At 40.4% G+C, this 24,048-nt stretch overlaps 1 protein-coding gene across 2 annotated transcripts in view; it reads right to left on the bottom strand.

Annotated features, from left to right (window-relative positions):
* Nucleotides 1–24,048, bottom strand: part of LOC130914519 (RNA-binding motif, single-stranded-interacting protein 3-like) — a 227,298-nt gene that overhangs the window by 58,606 nt on the left and 144,644 nt on the right. For both annotated transcript variants that reach the window (XM_057833781.1, XM_057833779.1), the window contains 2 exons: nt 16,085–16,242; nt 13,572–13,651 (listed from right to left, as the gene is read on the bottom strand). In XM_057833781.1, coding sequence (XP_057689764.1) covers nt 13,572–13,651; nt 16,085–16,242 — 238 coding nt within the window. The remainder of the gene's footprint in view (nt 1–13,571; nt 13,652–16,084; nt 16,243–24,048) is intronic.

The following is a 24,048-nucleotide window of genomic DNA, read 5'->3' on the forward strand; positions in this document are numbered from 1 at the left end:
CTTTCTCTCAGAGGAGAAAGATGAGACGAGGCTAGTCAGTTATCACTAGCTTTTTACTGACTTACGGCTCAACCACACTGATAATGGTGGGTGCCCCCACAATCCCCCACCATCTGTTATTTTGCATTTTTTGTTAATGTTATTATTTCTGTTCAACAAATTTTAAAAAAATGTATAGTGTATGTATTTTATATAAACTTCACGTTTATCAATTGTATGTTTATATATTTATTTATAAAATAGGCTAAGTACATTTAAATAATTTAAAACACAATCACATGCACACACACAGTCTCACCCTAATCTAATCCATTTTCTGAATTGAGAACTCTAGTTGATGGTTGCTGGAGGTGGCATTTCCCCACCGGTCTGATCTATGTGCTCTATTTCTTCAGCTAGCACATCTTAGTGATGAACATATTGCATTATAAAACTACATTTACACATTTATATATCAATTTACCTTTTAAAATCCAGTTTATTGGCTTAATAAGGATGGTGCGGATGGGTTTTGGTAATTATTTGATAAGAAACTTCAATTAAAGATGTTCTGTACAATAAAATGTATTTATGTTTTGTTTGTTTGATAGGTTTTTGAGCACACTCATGTCAAGGGTGATCTAAAATAGCCAAGCCCTTACAAACTGAGCAAATGACATCCCAGACAAACGATAGCAAAATCTTTAGAGAGGCAAAAAGATGATTTTATTCCCTTGAAGGTATTTATAATTGGTTTGTGATGTGGGAACGGAGTGAATCTACATGAGAATCAATGATGAGCAGCTCACTGTGTGAACCTTGACTGCTGTTGAGTCGATCAAGGAACATAGGCAATTAGCTTGAGTGTCTTAATATATTCTGTTGATATGTTGGGATTTAAATAATCAATGGTTATTGCTCTCATGGGGCACATCTGCAAGCTATTATTTTGTAAAAATCTAAGGAATCAATATTAAAGTTGAAGTAACCTTCATTAGTTGCAGTGTTTATCTGTGATCCATTTACGTGTCTGAGTTTTACAAAATTTGATATCTATATGAATATACAGTTGATACACAGCCAATGGGTTTTCCCATTGGCAGTGTATCAAATACTTGTTCTCCCCACTGTATGCTGTTCATTCAATAGTATCCTTTTAAGATGGCTAGAAAAGTACTGCATTTATAAAGAAAAAAAAAACTTTCTGGTCAATGATCATCAAAATGCAAACAAACTTTTTTGATGCTCTCATTACTCTGTCATGAAAAAACAGTAAGAAATGTCCTATTTCCAATCTACTGTATATTTTGTAGAATTATATTTATAGAAGAACTTCAATGTATATTAAAACTGCTGTGAGTAGTTTGGAAATAAAGTCAGAACAGAACTATCTTGCGGAGGGGATATTCTTGCTGGTAATGATTTTAATGTGACTGCTAGAATAAAACTATGCATTTACCTTCACGATAAATTACCTTTTAACATAAGAATGACAGAGGTATTCTTAATGGAAGCTTTTAGAGTTCAAGACTGAAAAGCCGATTATGAGGCGGCCATGAAGCTTACAAATACTGTGGCTTCTAGTGGATGTAAAAGCATGAAAGGTCCTCAAAAATGGTAACCATGTCAAAAATTGTTATTCGATATTTTCTGCGTCCTATATGGTATACTGGGGCGGGTTTCAATAAGCTTCGGCTTCTCCCGTCTGCCCTTTTCTTTTCGGGTTGAATTAATTGTAAACACATATAGATGCTGTATGTTTGTTCGGATTTGTCATGCCTGTAGGGAAGGGAAAGTAAATAAATAAATAACTAAAGAAAGAAAGAAAGAATGAAAGAAAATGACTGGAATAATGTAATTTTACATGTAGAAAATGAATTTGGTACTTTTAATCATTTCATAGTAATTTGACCCACAACAATGTATCAGGGAATGCACACTTTCTTTTCAGCAATTCTGGGTGTGACATCACAACCATAAATGGTGACCGAGACAAACTTTTGAGTGCTGCGCTATAGTACATGTTGATGGAATGACAGAACAGTCACATGGCAACCACAGCATAGAAAATGGGAGGGGGGGGGGGGGCAAGGGTAATAGTGCACCTGCCACTTTGCCCCTGCATTCCTAAAGTGCCCCTTTTGACTGGGCTTATATTTTTTACTTTTTGGTGCGTATCTGTGTGCTGGCCAACTGTGGAGGCACATCACCGAGTACTAGTACTTTACTTGAACACCCAAAACACACTTAAAAAAAAGAAGCCGTCTGTGAGCCTTGAAGCCGCCGTAAACACCCCCCACCCCCACGCTCTTCCTCTTTGACCTGGGTGTGTGGTGAGGAGTCCGAGGACATCTGGTGGTTGGAAACAAACGGTGTTACTCTTATTTACCATGTTCAAGCAAATAGTGAAAATTATTACACCAGGTTTATTGTGGGGATTTTTTAAAATAATTAATAATACGTAATTCTCTCTTATATAGTTTTCTACTATAACAACTGTAATTACATCCCCCCCCACCCCCCATGGCTATTTCGATCTGTGTGTCTCTACTCTCTATAGACAACCATATTTGTCAGTTCTCTTCACAACGTTATCTAGAAAGGTCCACATCTTTAAGTTCTTGCAATCCGTCCATTTATTTCATTTTCTCTGATTCCGGTGTTTGTATGAATCTTAATGTGATCATTTGGTAATTCCATCCTGAACATGACTGAGCTGCCGAACTCTGCTGAGACTCTTCCAATGTCCACTGCGATGGTGGAACGTTCTTTCTCAAAACTAAAACTAGTAAAGACCAAACATCGCAGCCTTTACTCAGAGGAGATGCTGTCATAGCTTCTTTTACTGGCAATTGAGAAGGACATTCCAATCAACAACAGTGAAGTCATTGACATCTTTTGGGAAATGGCCAAAGGAAAGTTGCTGTTATAACTATAAGGTAAGATTAATGCTACTATGTAGTGTGTAATACGGGGGTCCGCAACCTGTGTTTTGAGAGCCGCATGCAGCTCTTTAGCCTGCTCTAGTGGCTCGCTGGAGCGTTCAAAAATGTTTGAAAATGGAAAAAGATGGAAGAGGGAAATATATTTTTTGTTTGAACATGGTTTCTGGAGGAGGACAAACATTACACAAACAATCTTAACGTCTTCCAATGCTGTAAAAATGTGTAGAATAAATATTACATTTTAACATTTTCTGTCAATGAAGATTTGCGTCATAGCCTGCGACGCACATTTTTGTCAGCAGGGCGGCTGTTGTAAGCAAACCTGGCGGCTTTATGATGGGACTTGAATTCCACAGAGGAAAAGAGAAAAAAAAATTTGAGGAGAAGAGAGGGTTCAACGTTTCTTGGGACAAGTCATTTGCCTTCGTGCCAATGCGGAAGGATTTTCTGAATGTTTGCTCTGTAGCGAGAAGTTGTCAAATCACAGACGGAATAATGTGGAAAGACATTTGCAGGGGAGGCATACTACTTTTGCAGCCGAGTACCCAGTAAGTGCGATTGCAGTACTTCTGGAGAAATTAGAGGAGTAAAGAGTAAGAGCATAAATAGATTTAAAAAGGGCATCTCCAAACTCCACTACTGCTTCAAGTTTTGTTGCAACCTGGGGTAAATAAAGCGTAGAAAACCGTTCACAAATGGTGACTGGTAAATGAATGAGTCATTCGTCAACATATCAGAACACTTATTTGCAGACTTAAAAAACAAAACCGAGATAATACAGAACATCAAATACAGTGTATCACAAAAGTGAGTACACCCCTCGCATTTTTACAGATATTTAAGTATATCTTTTCATGGGACAACACTGACAAAATGACACTTTGACACAATGAAAAGTAGTCTGTGTGCAGCTTACTGTATATAATAGAGGTAATTTATTTTCCCCTAAAAATAACTCAAAATATAGAAATTAATATCTAAACCCCTGGCAATAAAAGTGAGTACACCCCTTAGTAAATACGTACATCCCTAAATGTCCAAATTGAGTACTGCATGTCATTTTCCCTCCAAAATGTCATGTGACTCATTACAGGAGTGTGTCAGCATTGCTGCGGAGTTTGAAGAGATGGGGGGTCAGCCAGTTAGTGCTCAGACCATACGCCGCACTCTACATCAAATTGGTGTGCATGGCTGTCACCCCAGGAGGAAGCCTCTTTCTGAAGACGGTACACAAGAAAGAATTGTGCCGCCAAAAATCCCCAATTATCCTATTTCATCTGTGGAAAAATATGACAGCAGGATGTCTTACATATTTTTGAGTTTGTGTTTTTTCTGATATCAGTTGCACCCAAAAGAGCAACAAAATGACTTGAAACGTTGTTGAGGTCTGTTGAATGTATGAGTGTGGGCATAGTGTTGCAGGAAGCTTATGGAATCGCTTCAGGCTATACAGAAGCAATATCTACTCAAATCACAAATACCAGTGAATTAATATAATACACTTATCTAGTGTCTCTCTCGCAAATGTACTAAAGGACAGAAAAAAGCACACGGCATGGGGACTATTCAAACAGCCAAGCTTAGTTGGCTTTGCAACATACTGCACAGATGAGACAATTCTGCTTCCCAGGGGAAATGAATGCAGGCAAAATTGACTCCTTAATGGACCACATTAAGTGGATCTTCACTGTTTTGATGGCTTTTATGACATTTCATTACATATTTCCATACTATTATCATTGCCTTTGCTGTCTAATTGTTTTTTGCTGCTGTGTCTGCATGTGGGCTGTGTAAATATTTGCATTGGCTGAACTATAACCTCAATGAATGTGGATTTATTAAAAACATAATATGTAAATATGAATATTTATATTCCGTCCAACAAATCTCCAAACCATTTGTCATCAATGGGATCGCAATTGTGAGCCTATGCAAGCTGACTTTGGCTTCAAGGTGGAGTATAACTTGGACTGGACGCCAGCCAATTGTAGGATGTATATTTTCATATTTACTGCTAATATTTATTTTATTCCAAGGCAGTGTACGGTTTATCACCACAGTCATTTAGCAGCAGTCGATATGTCTAAACAACAAATGCTACAGCCAAGAGGTAACTTGACAAGATCAATTAGCGTGAAGGCAAAATGCTTTGCACGACAGGTCAATTTGTATTCGAGTAAAATGCCTCCTCCTCAGATGGTGGATGTGGTTCAATATGTTTCCTCCTTTATTATGTTAGTGGGCAACAAATCCCACTATGGAGGTGGTTTTAATGTAGTAAATGAGAATATATAAAGATCTCTCCTTCATGACAAAGTTTTGCAAATCATCTCTAATTTTGTTACTGATTTCAGTTCATTTCTTTTCACAGAGGTGACAAAGAGAGAGCAGCCTTGACGGAAGATGATACCATTAGTCATGTTTCCACTTGAATGTGCTCAGTTTAATCACATTTCCATTAAATTAGCCAACGTAATCTATGCACGTCCACACACCAACATGAACAGCAGGAGTTGGTCACATGAAACACAGCAGCTGGTGACACTTACTCCATACAGCCAGTAAGAGGATACATAAAAAGCCACTGATCAAAACTGAAAACATCAAAAACCATGTGGAAAACATGTTGGGAAGAAAATATAACCATTTTTTGGCTCATTTATTAAGGGGCAATGTGCCCTCATTGGCACATGCGTGTCATGTATAATCTGTTTAATGGAGCAAGCATTAATATGGAATTAAACAAGATTCAGTGTGCAAAAGGATGTACGGTATTCATTCATTCAATCATTCATTCATTCATTCATTCATCTCCCGAGCCGCAAATCCTCAAGAGTATCGTGGGGGTGCTGGAACCCATCCCAGCTACTGTAACTATAGGCAGACTATAGACTATAGACCTTAGGTTCACCCTGAATTAATTGCCAGCCAATCGCATGGCACAAGGAGACAGAGAAACATTCACGCACACACTCGTACCTATAGGGACGGTTTAGATTGTTAACCCAATCTTCCATGCCTGTTTTGGAAATTTGTGAGAAAACCGATGACATGCCTTGACAACATAGCATGGACATCGGGGACATGCCTCTGGATTGACAGACCAGGGTGGTGCATATAACGGCTAGCAACCATGTGGCTTAGAGTGGCTAACCCCTCCACCCCACCTGAACTCGTTAGCGCTAACGAGTTCGGTTGAGGAGGAGGGGGGATGTTTCACGGCAGCGGGTAAAAGCCGGATCAAAGTTTATTCTGTATATCTTGGTAGCCTTCATTTTTTTTCCTCCTCAGACAAAACGTTTTGTCTCTTTTGTTGCTCTGCCATCTTTACAGAGTTCACGCGAAAGCATTCGCATCGACTTTTCATGACTGTCTTTATAACGAATGGGGAAAGGAGGAAGTGATGTATACCGTAAAGCAGTCAGCATATTCGTAATTTTCTTTTGTGTGGCAGGGTTCCTGCCACCCTTCTGAAAGTTAATTAGTGTCAGTGAAAGTGATACAGACCCCCTCAAGATATAAAAGAGGTGTCATCCAACTAGTTTTCAGTCGACATATTATCACAAATGTTATGAAAATATTTTATAAAGGTTGAAAGGTACCTAGTGTTATTTTAAATACGCTATTGTTTCATTGTATATTTATTCATTTTTAACAAAAATGATCTACGAAAACTTTTTTTTCTCCAAAACACCAGGGGGTGCTGCAGCACCCTCAATACCCCATTTCACAGGCCACTGGTGTAGACATTCATAATGCAAAGCTATATGCGACTCGCAGCCTGAAAGGAAAGTGTCTGTGATGTCACATGCATGCACACTGTAACATGTCATCCCGTGTCATTGTTTTTGCGGAAGTATGCCGAGCTCTCAGCTTTCACGATTCTGTGGCAACTTTTGAGGATTTTGTGCAACCGGAGTCTATTTTTTTCTTAACCTGATAGCTTCATGGGCGGTTTTAAGACGGAGAAGTGCCTCTGTTTATCATTCCTCATTTGAACCAATTGTTTATTTTGTCGAACAGTGGTGACATAGTATGTTCCTTCTTGATGACATATGGGCAAAGAATTTGAAACTGACCTGCAGTGACAACGTAACCTAAAAAAAAGTATATTTTATGAAGGACACCATTAATAGCATCTCAGGCTTGCAAAACGTTCTGGTAAGCATGAATAAATATATCAGAAAGCAGCAGTAGGCTTGGGCTTGACACCCTGGTGCAATTACATCAAAGAAAACTTTTTGCAGTACCAAAGCCTAATTTGAGATTTTTTTTTTAATCCAGTTAAACATACACACACATTATTATTTACAACCCCTCTGAGCTGGTAGCCCGCTTGTGAAACCATCCTCCTGAGGGATGTGTTCTTCATGATCTCTTCAATCAGGCATGACTGCACAATTGTTTTCTCTCTCCTAACTGCATTTTCACCAATTGTAGGTTAACAGAGTGATTTCCCTGCAGCAAAGTCTTAGGGGGTTTACTCCGTCTTATCCATGGAATGTGATTTTGCCGTACACATGACCCTTCATGTTTGATCCTTTGTTTCCTTTGACAGTTTTCTAAAACTTCACCAGCACACATCTTGTTTGAGAGACACATTATTGTTTTGACATATTATTACTACCTGAAGACACTAATACAAAAGTCCATGCCTAAAAGATGCAAAATAAATAAATAAAGACACAAAGCAGGAAGACACCCTCAGGTAATATGATCATTTTCATCTGGTAAAAGTATATATTATACTCCTGGCAAGGGCGTAGGTTTGCATAGGGACGGTAGGAGCAAAACACTACCAACTTTTCAGGATACTCAAATTGTCCCCACCAACTTTTGAGCAACCTCATTTGCATTGTATAATGTGTTCAGTTATATAGGTCATTTAGATTGTCTTCCCATATGTTGTAATGATAAAATTGACCCTACTATTATTAAGTGCATTATTTTCAGACTGACATTTACCCCTTTTTCATTTGCTGAATGAGCCAGTCCATGTTTTTTTCCTCAAACGCATGTTTGATTGGCTGATGAGTTGACCCCCCCCACCCCCCCCCACACACACACAACAACGCACACAGATTTACGTGACACTTCGACATGCCGCTTCCTCCACCCGCTTCGAAGAGGAGGGATACTGTTTTTTCGGCCAGCAGCCGCTATAAATATTATATAAAGTCACTGTTGTGAAGGCGGAAAAAAACACTAATTCTGCTACTGAAAGTCTGACCTGCATCACAGTTTAGCATTAACATGACATTAAACTGTGTGAACTTGCTAACCTTAGTAGGACGCTGCTTAGGAGAAGTGTCCTCCTGTATGTGTTTTCTACTATGTTAACGTTAATTAAACTGTGAGAAATATAGTGAACTTTGCTCAGCTGTAAGAAATGTAGTGAACCAAGGTTTACACCCTTCTCCCCAGTTTTCATTTGTCTTATGTGGTCTTAAAGCAGGCCAAAGAAGATTTCAGTTTTTTTGGTTGTGCTTGTGGACAAGAGCAGTAGTGTTTTTCCTGAAGGAAGGCTCCATTTTTATTTACTTTTGTTATACCAAGTCTAAGAAGGGTTTTTTTTATATTTAATTTATTTAGACAGACAATTTTGAGCGGTATCAAGACAAATGTGAGATTATTAACAAGTTTGTATTTCTTGTGTATGTTAATATAATTTATATTCAAATAATGCAATTTAAAATTTCTCATAAAATCGAGACATTTATTCTGAAAGTTTTTAAAATGTTTCTTTTGTCATCTTTGAAAACAAAGGTTTTACTCGTACGGTGTATCACCTGAATCCACATGCGCTGCAAAAACCCACCTCCTTAAAAATGGAAAAAAAAAACCAAACTTAAATTCCCTTGTTTTCAGTGTAAATCTACTACAAATAATTGAAATTATCTGCCAGTGCTTCAAGTAAATTTTACTCAGATTTCTTGAAATAAGAAAAATAGCTAGCTGAAAGTAAGCATAATTGATTTATTTTAAGCAAAAAGCTTCTATATTTAATCTTTTGAAAAAACCTGTTTGTCAGAAATGTTCCTAATTCAAGAATAGATATTGTTCAAAACATTATTTGAAAGCATTTTTTCTTGATTTAGGTGAAAAATGACCGACATTTAGATGTATGGGCTTAATGAGAACAAATGATAATATTTACTAAAAGTAAGTGGAAGAATCTGATGCATTAATCTGTTTGGTCTTATTAATGTCCCGTCCCCAGCAAAACGTGTACATGCAAGTTATGCTGTTATATCGTCCCTACTAATATTGAGACCAAACCTACACCCTTGACTCCTGGGTCACCTTTTATTATCATCCTTTTTAAATAATTTATGGTTTATAATGGAAATCCCCCATGAAATTAACATGAAATTAGAATTTATGTGATGTCTTTCTGATCATTTTTTAAACTAGTTTTGTTCACCTGCTTATATACGCACAATGGTAAATCTGAGTATCTTTAAAGTCTGAAACTGTTTTAATGTGCCATATGGGAGTTTTGACTCGTTTTGATTGTCGATATTGTGTTGTTTATTCAGAGAACGCAGCATCACAGAAAATAATTGGGGGGAAAGAAAGAAAGAAAGAAAGAAAGAAAGAAAGAAAGAAAGAAAGAAAGAAAGAAAGAAAGAAAGAAAGAAAGAAAGAAAGAAAGAAAGAAAGAAAGAAAGAAAGAAAGAAAGAAAGAAAGAAAGAAAGAAAGAAAGAAAGAAAGAAAGAAAGAAGGCACAGATTTTACACTGAGAAGTTCATTTGTGAGCATACCGAGATGAGATTATTCATTTCAGTATTCATATTTTTGTGACATTTTTGATGGGTGATGTACTAGATTGGGCCATCGCATAATGGTTATTTTTCAAAGTTTTTGAATTTGTCCTCCACAAGGCTATTTTTGTTCGTCTTTAGGCACAAGATGTGTGTGTGAAATTTGGTGCCATTCGGTACGCAATTGCTGTCCGTGCCCTCCATAATTGTTTTTCCCTATTTCTTCCCCACAATGAACCAAAAAAGTGATCCAAAATGAATAAACTACACATTTCTTTGTTTTTTTGTAGGTCGTCATACCGTTTATTTCTGTTTTCATTTTGCGTTACTTAGTTGCGAGTTTATCAGTTATCCCTCACCCTGGGGACAATGCAGAGAGCGGTCACTAGTGGACAACTTGAGGACACTAAATAAAGGACTATGAATGTGAAATTTTGTGTACTTGTTATTCTCTAGGAAATGAATAAATATAACCTTGTGGAGCAGCAACTTTCCAAAGTTCATTTTTTCGGACCCGTCTAGTGGTGTACTGTGTGATTTCCTCATCGGAGCCTTGGGCCAGTAATGGTGGAGAAACACCAGGGAGAAAGACAAAAGCTAGTATCTTGGAAGGGGGTGGTAACAGATTTGGAAATCCAAACCCAACAAGTCCGATTCTGAAAGTACATTTGAGAAGCTCACACAAGAAAGCTAACTGTGAGTACTTGGTCGCACTAGAAAAAAAAGGTGACAACAATAATGAACTCTATAGAATCACTAGCTATTCAGCTGGTTAGTAAACAAACAGGAACGCCGAAGCATGAGATGCACTCATTAATGTGCACACGCATGTCTACTTTAGAAAATAAAGTTTGGAAATTTGGACCAAAAAAAAAATATATACAAAAAAAAAAAAAAAAAATACACAAACCTTTACAGTGGACTGAATAATGAGTTAGCTCATGTTTTCTCATATGACTTGTGGCTGATGCATGTGCTTAAATTCCATTATTCTTGTCTTTAGTTAAAATATTTTTATACAGTATGTAGCATAGGCATAGGCATACCTTGTATTTTATCCACAAAAGCAGAATTTACTCACATTTGCACTTCAGGCAATGCTGTGGACTGTTCAGGTTTGTTGTTCTAAATGAATCACAATTTTTAAAAAAGTTATCATTTATTTGAGTATTATGTTATTCTTTTTTTTATCCTGCACCTGACAAATAACCAAAAAATATGAAAAACTAAAACTATATTTTAGTATTTATTACCGTGTTGGCCCGAATATAAGACTGTGTTTTTTGCATTGAAATAACACTAAAAAAGTGGGGGTTGTCTTATATTCGCGGTCTAGACATTATACCCATTCACGACGCTAGATGGCGCCAGATATCGTTGAAGTGCTGTTCTGTCATGACCAGGGGTCGCGTTAACCGAATATTTTCCGTCGTTGACCGGTTTTTTTAAAACGGTGACGGAAAAAACTGAAGTCCATCTGTCATTTTGACAGGTTGCAATTCACACCCCAGACCACAGGGTGGCGAGTGAGCATATTAATTAGCTATTGTCTCTCTTAATGCCTGACGTCGTTGGCCTTACTTGGAAAAATGTCAAGACAACTGAGTGTCCGAACTAAGTCGTCTGTCCGAGGCAGAAGTCCAAAACCTCATGACAATAGCCTCTGAAGGAATCCCACTTGAGACATTTAATTATGCACAAGCGGGCACGCAATTCAAGTCCATACGCACCAGGAGGAAGACTGCGTTCAGGCCACAGCAGGTGAACTGTTAATTTCATTGTTCCATATGTAGCCTACTTACTGGGGCCACAGTCAGCTGTTTTTGTCACTGCGGAGAAAAAGTTACATATTCATATGCTTGATGGCACGGTGTGGATTCTGTTAAGCTTGTTCGGACAGAATATTGTAGCGTCACCGGGGTCTGGCGGCGTCACCGTGATTGACACATCAACGCGAGGTTCTTATTGGTGCACCCGGTGTGCCAGCGCGTCATCCAATTGGTGGACTAGATTGCCGCCTGTGTATATAGTTGCCTCTTTTTCTTTGGGGGCGGAGTTGTTGTTTTGTTGGTGTTGCTGGCGGTAAGCAGAGTAAAAAGAGGGAGAAAAATACCACGACTTCCGTGTCTAATTTTTCGCCGCCAAGCAAGCATTACAATATTAATTAAAAATGAATGAAAACTAAATATTATTGAATATGTCATTATTATCATTTTAAAAATTTAAGTGACAGGTAAAAATAGATTATGACCGGATTTTTATGACCCTGTCAGTCAAAATGACAGACAACGAAAAAGTCTAGCGCAACCTCTGGTCATGACAGATCTCAGCTACTCTCAAGTTTAACCAGTTTGCATTATTTTATTGCAATGTTTTTCCTTATTCAGATTTGTTTCAAGACTACAGTTTAGAGCTGAAACGAATACTCGAGCAACTCGAGTAACTCGAGTTTAAAAACTGATCCGAGTAATTTTATTCACTTCCAGTAATCGTTTATTTTGACAGCTCTAAGCATCACGTTTTGCTCGGACTACTTTTAATGCGGGACAACGCGCTGATGTCACGTGCGTAGAGGAAGAAGCAAAAAAAAAAAAAAACTTACTGCAGCCGACAACCGCTACAAACGACGCCGACGTTGCTAAATACTAGCTCGCACATGCTACGTTAGTTGCAGGTAGCGTCCAATGAGTCTCATAGAGATCACATGTATGTTGAACTAGATGCACAATGACAGACTAGGCCGCGTCTGGGCAGCGTTAGCAACCAGCCGCCATCTTAAAGCAGTAGAGCGCTAAGCGCTAATATATAAGATTAACGTTACTGTCACTACTAGCTCACCTTACGTTAGCCCTGCAGAGGGCTAGGTTTCAATTAATTAAGACCACTTTCGATGCGTGGCTAACGTGTCTTACATACAGGCTTTAACATAACATAGCGTTGTGGAGTGATGAGGGTGTCAAATAAAAACTCAATAATGCTAACTATCAATTTTAGCTCAGTAGTCATTGCTGGATAAAACACCAAGTAGCACTAGTCCCTAATGTGCTCCAATACAGGCTGTATCATATATTTATTTTGAACAGTTCAAAAACTCAAAATCATATCAGGACTTACAGTTTAGACTAACTTAAAACTTAACTAGAACTTAAAAATGGCTTGACACAAATAGAAATTCAACTGAAAAACATGGGAAAAAAATCCTAACTTTTAAGTGATGTGTGTTATCAAGCGTAAAGGCATTTTTAGGTGTGTTTATATATATATATATATAATACATATATATATATATGTATATACTTTTTTTTAAAATAAGATCTAAAGGTTTTTTGAGTGAAAGCAGTGAATTAGTCATTTTTTAAAATTCTAGTTACATCTGAGATGCAACTGTTGGCTGTTTTCAACAATATACATAAAAAATAAAGACATTGATTGACTGAAAATGATAAAATGTCTTGTTTTCTCATGTATATCTATAATTGCTCTTCACCTAAAAATATATTTGTTTTATCCGATTACTCGATTAATCGATAGAATTTTCAGTCGATTACTCGATTACTAAAATATTCGATAGCTGCAGCCCTACTACAGTTACAGTTAGACTTCGCTTTGATGGTTAATGCAGTTATTGCAATTTTGTTGTTTTATCAAAATATATTGGTTTACCTTATTAGTTTGATTTCAACAAGAACTAAATATTTCAAGAAAATCAAAACTAAACCCTAACCCTAATGAATATTAGCAAATCCACTCTAAAACTTAATTAAAACCAACTAAATTTAAGGGGAAAATGTAAAACCAACTAAAAGTAAACATAACAAAATATCCAAATCTTTTATAATCTTGGACAGAACATAGCAATCTTTGGGACTAGAAGACATGTACCTGTCATTCCTGGAGGAGTTTTCAAGAATTTTCCATTGAAATTTTGAATCACCACATCACACTTCTCTGTTGACTCCATCCTAGGAGATAAAAAGAGTAAAAAAAATCTGATCATATTCTGGGAAAAATAAGTTTTTTATGCTCTATGAACATCAAATACTATACCTATATCATTAAGAGCTGTCTTGTTTTATATATTGATAAGCAAAATTTCTCAGGTCAGATACTGTGTGTGTGTGTGTGAATGTGCTTGCACGCCTGTGTGTGCATGTACTTATTCTATGGGGTTTCCTCTTCTTTGTCCTCATTGAAAAGCTCCATTCAGTTTGAGCTGTTGTGTGTCATGTCCTCTTTGTCTGCCCCTATTCAGCTCTGTTCACCCAATCACTGCTCAATGACTAATTGCCTGCTTGGCAAGCAAAGCCAGTGTGAGTGTGACAAGAGAGATTGTGTTTTAGTGTGAAGGTTTGGTTTTCTGTGTGTGGGTTTTGGGTTTCCTTCTCATAACCACTGACCCTGAAGAGAGACCTGACTGCATGTTAATCACTGGCACACTCCAGAGTGAAACGGAGAAGATCACATGCCACCACATGAATAAAAGCCAACAAACACACATGCACGCGCGCGCACACGTGTGCATGTGTGTTTGTTGGCGACATGTTTTTGCACAGTTACTTCTTTCTTAATACGAGGGAGTTTTGCATTGCCATTATTTTTAAGGGGGCGTATGTTTGCATGATTATTTTGTTATACAGTTATAAAACAGACAAACAGTAGAATATAATTTTTTCCAGCTCTGTGGTTAAAATTCAAATATTTCTATTCATCGACATCTCCGACAAGTGATTTTTTTTTTTTTTTAAATCTTGCAATAAGCAACAACAACAACAACAAAAAAACTGCAGTAACCATGCAGGCCATAAGCATACTCGCATCTCTGTTCCTCCATGCGGCCAGAGATAAGATTTACAGTTGTGATGTTTAGATTCGATATTCGGTATCGGCATCCAACACGGGTAGTTTTTGAGAATTGGATTGTACTGGATTTGGTCACAAGATCAGATCATATGCAGTATTTCCCGTATGTCTTCCGCACCACCATTGCACTTTTCGGCTGCTGTAAATCAAACCACTAGGCAAACGTCTGCTTTATGGAACTACGTGTTTTCAGAATCTAATAATAGTAACAGAGCATGGCGTAATATTTGTAAACAGAGCATTTCTGGAGGAGGTACCAACAAGGCTCACTTTAAGCCCCAAAATACCATTTGTCATTTACAAGAGGCATTATCTTTGCTGTTTTAAAGGTACGGGTACTGGATCAGTATCAGATTGTTATCGGATCAATATCGGCAAAACGTCATAAAAGGGATCCACGGATAGAAAGACTGGTAGTTCTTGAAAGATAAACGTAATTATGAGTTAAAATAATTTGATATTAAAACACCTTCCTGATATTTTCGTTCCTATACAATTTGTGAAAATAGTTTAGTAGGTCGCCATTGTTGTTGACGTTGCAGGGCAGTGACGTCACTAGGTTACACTTCCTGGCTTCCAGAGTATGACTCTAGCGACATAAACATTTAATCTGTTCAACCCCTTAATTTTTGAACCCAAGAGGAACATTAATGGGTATGACAGCACTCTCAAAATTTTACAAAACAAGCACCAAAAGCAAAATGAACAGGAAAGACAGGATGAGACGAGAGTATGACAAAACCGGTGTTCTTCCAAAATGTACTACAACGGCAAAACGTCCTACAAGAGGCTAATTTGACACCCAAAGTACTACCGTGCGCTTTCAGCTTGTTTTGTTTATATGCATACAGACAGAACATACTAAAGATGCCGTAAGAAAATACTTAAACATAGTAATATCAAATAAGTGTGGTTTAAATATGGTACTGTATGTTACTATCTGCTTTAGAGCTACCACGAGAAAGCAAAATGCTTAAAAGTATGAGAGGGAAACACATGCAAAAAGAATTTTGAGGCAATGAAAAGTTAATAAATGACAATAACAACACAAGTAGTCAGTACTCGCCGCTTTTAACCGATATGCGAATGTGTTAGACGTCTTGCCGCGTAGAAGGAATTACAGAACACCGGTAGTGTTCGTCTAGTGACAGTGAGAAAGTACGTCATCGCCCCGAGCGTCCATTGCGCGTATAAAACATGCCGCCCCACGTAGGCCAAAACATGTACTAAATATTGTAGATTTTTTAAATCAATGGCAATATTTTATGTGTTTCTAATAACATATTTTAGTGAAAGAGAACAATTTAAGTCCAAGGTTCCCTTTAAAAAAACATGATCGGAAGTAAAAAAAAAAAAAAATTATTAATAATTAAATAAAAAGAAGTTAGCATCAGGACATCCCTAATTTACAGTACATCACTTTATATTTACTGTATGTGCAATGTAAATGCTCAATTGTTAATTGCAGACCTACACGTTGTGTACACTTGTGATTAATAATAGCAAATTGAAGAAATCGCAATCATAATTTGTACCTGGCAAAGCCAACCCCTCTGCTTAGTCCGTTGGCATCCCTCAATATCCGTGTTGAAATGACATGACCGAATGGTTTCAGCATATTCTCCAGCTCCTGCTCATCCATTGACACAGGCAAGTTGGAGATGTACAGGTTGGTGGGGTCCTGTTCTTGTTGCTGTAATAAGTAAATATGGAAAAACGTATACGATTAATTTCACAGTAAAGCAGGGAACAAGAGTCTTCTGTTCATAATCTTATAGAAACATGTGTTGAAAATGTTCTTTCATGATAATGAATGACTACTGAACATACAAATAAGAAAACTCATTTCCACCACCATTTAATTCTTTTGAAAGCACTGAAAATTTGAGTTAATTTCTATTAGTTATTTTTCTGAGCTCCAATGGTGAAGACAGACTAAAACAAACGTGGCATTAAAAAAGCAACACTTCGGCTTAATCCTTCACGGGTATATTTGTGTCAGGAAAGTGATCAATGCTAAACGTTTGATAGCTTGAATGCAAACATAAAATATATAATCTCTTTTTACAACATTATACATCAGCTACTACTGGTAGTTATTTTACGACACAGAATATATGTGCAGTTTTCTTTATGTCAGTGTGAAACCATTTACATCTGAAGAATAGCACAAGAGGGACAACATTAAGGAAATGCAGTTGTTACAAGTAATAGTTCTGGTGTCACTTTTGAGAGTGATGCTGATGAGCTTCAGGTTATTTGGCATTTTAAAACTTCTCAGAAATTGAAACAAGTATCCAGACTGAGCAACCTTTTTTCTCCTGCGAAAACATATGCAGGTTGCTAGTTGCCTAGAAGGACACAACAACCTCCCCAACCCAACCCCCTTCTAGCCAGATGTTGCTTATAATGCGTGCCTGCTCTTTTTCGCTGCCAGCCTGCGGGGTAAGAACTTAAGTGCTTTGCAGCACCTGTGTTTGATTGAGCTGCTTGACTTTCCTAAAAGTTACAGTCAACTTTGTGCAACAACGTTCTCTCTCTCTTACCCTCCAGCTTGTGATTGGACTCACCTCTCTCTTCCCTTGTCTTTCCCCCCCTCCGTATGATTCACTCACTTCTTTTCACGGCAACATCTGTCATGAACTCATCAATTCAACCTTTAAGCCCACATGCCAGCCAGTCACCCTGTGTTTTCATCCTCATTAAAGATCATAGTTGCATCATTGCCACAAATAACCTTTATTTACACTGCTTCATGATCATTTTACATCTTAGGATTTTTGAACATATTTTTTTGCTCTTTATGTATAACCTACACATTCAGTGCATATCATAAGTATTCACCTTCTTGGATGGCTTCCCCTTTTACTGCATTCATAAATCAATCATGGTAAAAACAATTTGGCATTTTTAACACGAAAATGTATTGGAAAATGTTTTTTAATGTCCAAAGTTAAAACAGATTTCTACATAGTAATGTTAATGAAATAAAAATATGTATATAAATGAATAATTGCATAATTATTCACCCTTCAACTCAGTATTTAATAGATGCACCTTTGGCTGCAATCACCACAGTGAGTTTATGTGGATGTCTTTAAATCATAAATTTCGCAGCGTTCATTCTGCCGTCTATCTTTACAAGCCTTCCACGTCCGGCGTCGGAGAAACATCTCTACAGCATGATGCTGCCACGACCATGCTTCACTGTGGGGTGGGGTGTTTTTGGTGATGTGCAGTACAGTGGTACCTTTACATACGAATTTAATTCGTTCCAGGACCTTGTTTGTAAGTCAAAATGGTCGTGTGTCGAGCAGGATTTTCCCATAAGAATACATTATTATCCCATGAATTTGTTCCACAGCCTGAAAACCTACACAAAATCCTTAATAAATGCTGCTGGTACTATTGCAAATAGCAATTACACAGAGCAAAACAAATAAATTATTAATAAAAACTGGAACAATAATATAATGATATTAGGGCTGCAGCTATCGATTATTTTAGCAGTCGATTAATCGATGAAGTAGTTAGTTCGAATAATCGTGTAATCGGATAAGGAACATAAAAGATTAAAATACCTGAGCTGAGCCTTAAACAGTAAATAAATAAATAAATGAGGATGTATGTACAAAAGAATAATTGGCTAAAGTCCGCTAGCTTAAATGCTATAATACGCTAACGTTATTTTATTTTTATTTTTATTTTTTTAAACAATGCTCTTAACAAATGGTCCAGACACGTATTACCACAAAAAAAAAACAAAAAAAAAACAGCCAAGTATACCTATAAACTAAATTACGAATGCATTAAAAAAAAACACATTAACTCAAACAAAAACTTATGTTGGTCAGCGATGTGAATGATGAAGCAGACTACAGGGCAGTGTATCTGTCATGTTCCCTGCCTCTCTGGTTCACTCACCTGCCTTTTCCCGCCTCTCGGCTTGGCACAGCTGCTACTGATCATCGTTAGGGGAGTATTTAAGTGGCAGGCTCACATCACTTCACTGTCTGATCGTTCCAGCACAAAGCTTCACGTCCTGAGACCTCCTTCATATGTAACCCTGCCTGCTCTTGTTGACGGCCACGCAACCACGCCTGACTTCAGTAATCCGGTCTGCCTCTTTTTGCTGTTTTTACACTCTGCTGTTGATTGCAATAAACGGCCTCCTGGCCAAACTGTCAAGCTTGTCGCCGAATCTGCATTTTGGTTCCAACACACACCTGGCTAATCATGACAGAACGATCAGACCAGAACATGGAGCCTGCAGATCCGGTTCTGTATCACGTCGCCCTCAGAGCCCAAGAACAGCGACTCCTGCAGCAAGAGGAACGGCTTTCCTCCCTCCATGTATTTCTGAAAGAGATAACTGATCGACAAGAGTCCATGATACAGAGCTTGAACTCCCAGCTTGGAAACATCGCTCTTCAACTCCAACCCACAGCCCAATCAGTCGGGCCGACCGCTGCTCGTATGGACCAACCCAACCTGCTCTCCGAGGGACCATCGGGGGCTCCAATCACACAGGCAAACTTACAGCTGTCCCGTCCGGAGCGCTTTTCAGGTGACACGGGAGACGTCCGCACCTTCTTAACACAATGTGAGCTCCACTTTGAATTACAAGCCTCTGCCTTCCTGACTGAGCGTTCCAAGGTGGCGTATGCCATTTCCCATCTCTCAGGGAAAGCCGCAGCTTGGGCCACCGCTGAGTGGAGCCGTAATTCGCCTGTATGCTCATCTTATCAGACTTTCACCAGCTCCTTGAAACAGGTTTTTCAAAGCAAACCGCCAGGAAGAGAGGCGTCATTAGCCCTAATGAACATGCGACAGGGGAAACGCCGAGTAGCTGACTTCGCCATTGAATTCCGTACGCTGGCGGCCGACAGCGATTGGAACCCATCCGCATTGACTGATGCATTCTTCCAAGCTCTGTCTGACCCCATCAAGCTGGCCATGGTAGCCATCGACATTCCTGCCGACCTGGACTCCCTCATTGCACTGGCCATGCAGATTGACCGACGCCTTGCCGAGCGGGACCAGGAAGGACGACGTCTGCCACGGCAACCTTCTCACCACAATCATGGGAACACCAACTCTTACCTGCCGCGACCTCAACAGCTCTCTCCTCAACCCCTTCCGCCTCGAGAACCAACGCCGGAGGAGCCAATGCAGCTGGGTCGTACCCGTCTCACCCCAGAGGAACGTCACCGCAGAGCAAGAGATAGACTATGTTTTTACTGCGGACAACCTGGCCACGTAGTCAACAAATGTCAAGTCAAGGCCGCATTATACCCAGCAAATGCATCAGCCCAGGTGAGCCTGAATATCATCAGTAATCCAGGGAGCGTCACTCCCTCCGTTATCTTGTCTTCACCCCACTGTCATGTCACAGTTTCAGCTTTCATTGACTCGGGTTCAGAAGCTAACATGATAAACCTCCGTCTTGCTAGGCGTCTGTCACCCTGCCTGGTTCGTCTGATTAGCCCCCTGGCGGTCAAGGCTGTCGATGGCACCCCCCTTGGATCAGTCACCCATCGGACTCAATCGGTTTGTGTGACGTTTACAGACACCCATTCTGAGAATCTTTGCCTTCATGTCTTTGATCACATGCCCCATGAGCTAATCCTTGGTCTACCGTGGTTAAAGCAACACAACCCACAGTTAGACTGGAACACTGGCAATATAATAAAGTGGGGAAAAGACTGCATGGACTTGTGTTTTCCGCAACTTCCTCTAACCTTGGTCCCTCCTTCTGATCTCACCAATGTTCCAAGTTGTTATCATGACCTCTCGGAAGTCTTCAGTAAAAGCAAAGCTACTTCGCTTCCCCCCTTCAGAGAAATAAATTGTGCTATAGAACTTTTGCCAGGTACCACCCCACCACGAGGCAAGCTCTATTCCTTGTCTGCACCCGAACGTAAGGCCATGGAATCGTACATCCAGGAATCCCTGGCCGCGGGCCTGATCCGTCATTCCTCTTCCCCGGCTGGGGCCGGTTTCTTTTTTGTAGAGAAGAAAGACAAGACACTAAGACCATGCATTGACTATAGAGGCCTAAATCAAATCACAGTCAAGAATCGTTATCCTCTCCCGCTAATATCGTCTGCCTTTGAGTTATTGGAAGGTGCTAAAGTCTTCACAAAACTGGACCTGCGCAATGCGTACCATTTGGTGCGCATACGGCAAGGTGACGAGTGGAAGACAGCCTTCAACACCCCTTCAGGACATTATGAATATCTCGTCATGCCATTTGGACTCACCAACGCACCCTCCATATTCCAGAACCTTGTAAACAATGTTCTTGGTGACCTGCTGAATAAGAATGTATTTGTGTATCTTGACGATATCTTGATTTTCTCCCACGACCAGGAATCACACCAGCAGCATGTACGGGCAGTACTTCAGCGACTGCTGCAGAACCAGCTGTATGTCAAAGCTGAAAAATGCGATTTCCATAAATCCTCCGTTCCATTTCTCGGGTACATTCTCGCCGAGGGTAAGGTCAAGATGGATCCTGAAAAGATTTCGGCTGTCCGGAACTGGCCCGTACCAAAGAACCTAAAAGAGCTACAGCGATTCCTGGGTTTTGCTAATTTTTACAGAAAATTCATTAAGAATTATAGTACCATTGCCTCACCCCTGCATTCTCTCACTTCCACCCATAGACGCTTCCAGTGGACAGAGCCATGCCAGAAGGCATTTGATCTGCTGAAGAACCGCTTCACCTCTGCCCCCATTCTCTCCTTGCCAGACCCGGCTCACCAATTCATTCTGGAAGTGGATGCCTCGGATGTGGGAGTCGGAGCTGTGCTCTCCCAGAGAAATCCCATGGACGGTAAACTTCACCCCTGCTACTTCATGTCGAAAAAATTGTCAGAGACGGAGAAAAATTATGATGTTGGTGACAGAGAACTATTAGCAATTAAACTAGCCATAGAAGAATGGCGGCACTGGCTTGAAGGTGCGTCACAGCCCTTTTTGATCTGGACTGACCACAAGAACCTGTCATACCTCAAGACTGCTAAACGCCTGAATTCACGCCAGGCCCGTTGGTCTCTGTTCTTTAACCGGTTCCAATTCCATATCTCATATCGACCAGGGTCCAAGAACACGAAACCAGACGCATTATCCAGGATATTCGATTCAAGGAAAGACCCCTCTGAACCGATGCCAATCGTGCCTGAATCCTGTTTCTTATCCGTGCTGTCATGGGATATTGAAGGCAAAGTAAAATCTGCTCTTGAGTCCACAGAGATTCCATCAGAGTGCCCCAAGGAAAAACTATACGTGGTGCCTGATCTTCGCGGTGAGGTTATCCACTGGGCCCACACTCTCAAGACCTCCTGTCATCCGGGTATCACCAAAACAACTTTTGTCATATCTCAGAGGTTCTGGTGGAAAGCCATGCGCAACGATGTGACCGAATATGTCAACGCCTGTTCAGTATGTGCCTCTTGCAAGCCATCTACGCGCAGACCAGTTGGTGAGCTCCATCCCTTACCTATACCATCCAAACCCTGGTCACACATATGTATGGACTTTGTAACTGGTTTACCCCCATCCTCTGGCAACACCGTTGTTCTCACAGTAGTAGACAGATTCTCCAAGATGGCACATTTCATCCCATTACCAAAATTACCATCTGCCAAGGCACTGGCGCAAGTACTGATGTACAACATCTTTCGCGTGCATGGCTTCCCCACGGATGTGGTTTCTGATAGGGGACCACAGTTCGTTTCGGCTTTCTGGAAAGCCTTCTGCAAGATGATAGGGGCAACCGTCAGTCTTTCATCTGGGTTCCACCCCCAGTCCAACGGTCAAGCGGAAAGGCTGAACCAAATTCTCGAGACTGGTCTTCGCTGCCTGGCGTCCCAGGACCCCTCCACGTGGAGCGAGAAGCTGATGTGGCTGGAGGTGGCACATAACACTCTTCCATCATCAGCAACAGGCTTCTCACCCTTCCATGTTGTTCATGGCTTCCAGCCCTCACTCTTTCCTGCACTCGATAACAACTCTCCAGTTCCTTCAGCTCTCGCCTTGATCCGTAGATGCCGTCGGACCTGGGAACGAGCTCGACGCATTTTGCTCCGTCGTTCGGCCATCTACAAGACCACTGCGGATCGCAAGAGGTCTGCTGCCCCGACATACGCTGCGGGTAACCGGGTCTGGCTGTCTACACGACATCTGCCTTTGAAGGTCCAGTCGAGGAAGCTTGCTCCCAGGTTTGTGGGTCCCTTTCCGGTCTCTAAAGTTATTAATCCAGTCTCCGTGCGCCTGCAGTTACCCCAGTCCATGAGAGTCCATCCCACTTTTCATGTCAGTCAGCTGAAACCTGCCCGTGCAAGTCGTCTTGTCCCTCCGGCCAGACCCCCGCCGCCCGCCCGGTTTGTGGATGGCGGGCTGGTCTATTCTGTCCGGCGGCTCCTGGCGGTGCGGCGTCGCGGCCGGGGTTTCCAGTATCTGGTTGACTGGGAGGGGTATGGCCCTGAGGAGCGTTCCTGGATTCCCTCCCGGTTCATCGTGGATCCCGCCCTCATCCGTGCCTTCCATGCTGCCCATCCTGAGGCGCCTGGGCCGTCGGGTGCCGGCCGTTGAGGGGGGGCCCTGTCATGTTCCCTGCCTCTCTGGTTCACTCACCTGCCTTTTCCCGCCTCTCGGCTTGGCACAGCTGCTACTGATCATCGTTAGGGGAGTATTTAAGTGGCAGGCTCACATCACTTCACTGTCTGATCGTTCCAGCACAAAGCTTCACGTCCTGAGACCTCCTTCATATGTAACCCTGCCTGCTCTTGTTGACGGCCACGCAACCACGCCTGACTTCAGTAATCCGGTCTGCCTCTTTTTGCTGTTTTTACACTCTGCTGTTGATTGCAATAAACGGCCTCCTGGCCAAACTGTCAAGCTTGTCGCCGAATCTGCATTTTGGTTCCAACACACACCTGGCTAATCATGACAGAATCCACCTAAATCAATAAAACTAAATGTAAACACTTTCGAAACAAACCATTACAACGCCAATTTAACTAAACGAATACTTGAAGCAGCAAAATTCAATTCGAATCATTTTTTTAATCGATTACTCGAGTTAATCGATTAATCGTTGCAGCACTAAATGATAGTAATATTAATAATAATGTACCTGTAATAATGTAACGAATCGAGTTCTAATGTGGCGGATGACTTTTGCGTTGTGTACCTGAGCGTGACTGACTTGACACTTGACAGAGTGAGGGAGGACTTTTTATTTTCACTTTGTTCAGCACTTTGTTCAGCTGGGGTGGACAGTAGGCATGTTGTGTTGTGCATGTTCTGAAATAAATTATTTAAAAACTTGTTGAAGCTGGCGATTTTTTGGCGATGTTACCACCATAATAACTGTCACAGGCATGAAAATCTCTCACCTTTCGGCGAAATTCGCCATTTTGAAGTCAAAAAGGGCGACCTACGTGAATTGCGTAGATCCGAGGAGAAATTCTTTTTGGGAGCAGGGGGGGCT

Source organism: Corythoichthys intestinalis, chromosome 4 (genome assembly GCF_030265065.1).
Source record: "Corythoichthys intestinalis isolate RoL2023-P3 chromosome 4, ASM3026506v1, whole genome shotgun sequence".
Classification (NCBI taxonomy): domain Eukaryota; kingdom Metazoa; phylum Chordata; class Actinopteri; order Syngnathiformes; family Syngnathidae; genus Corythoichthys; species Corythoichthys intestinalis.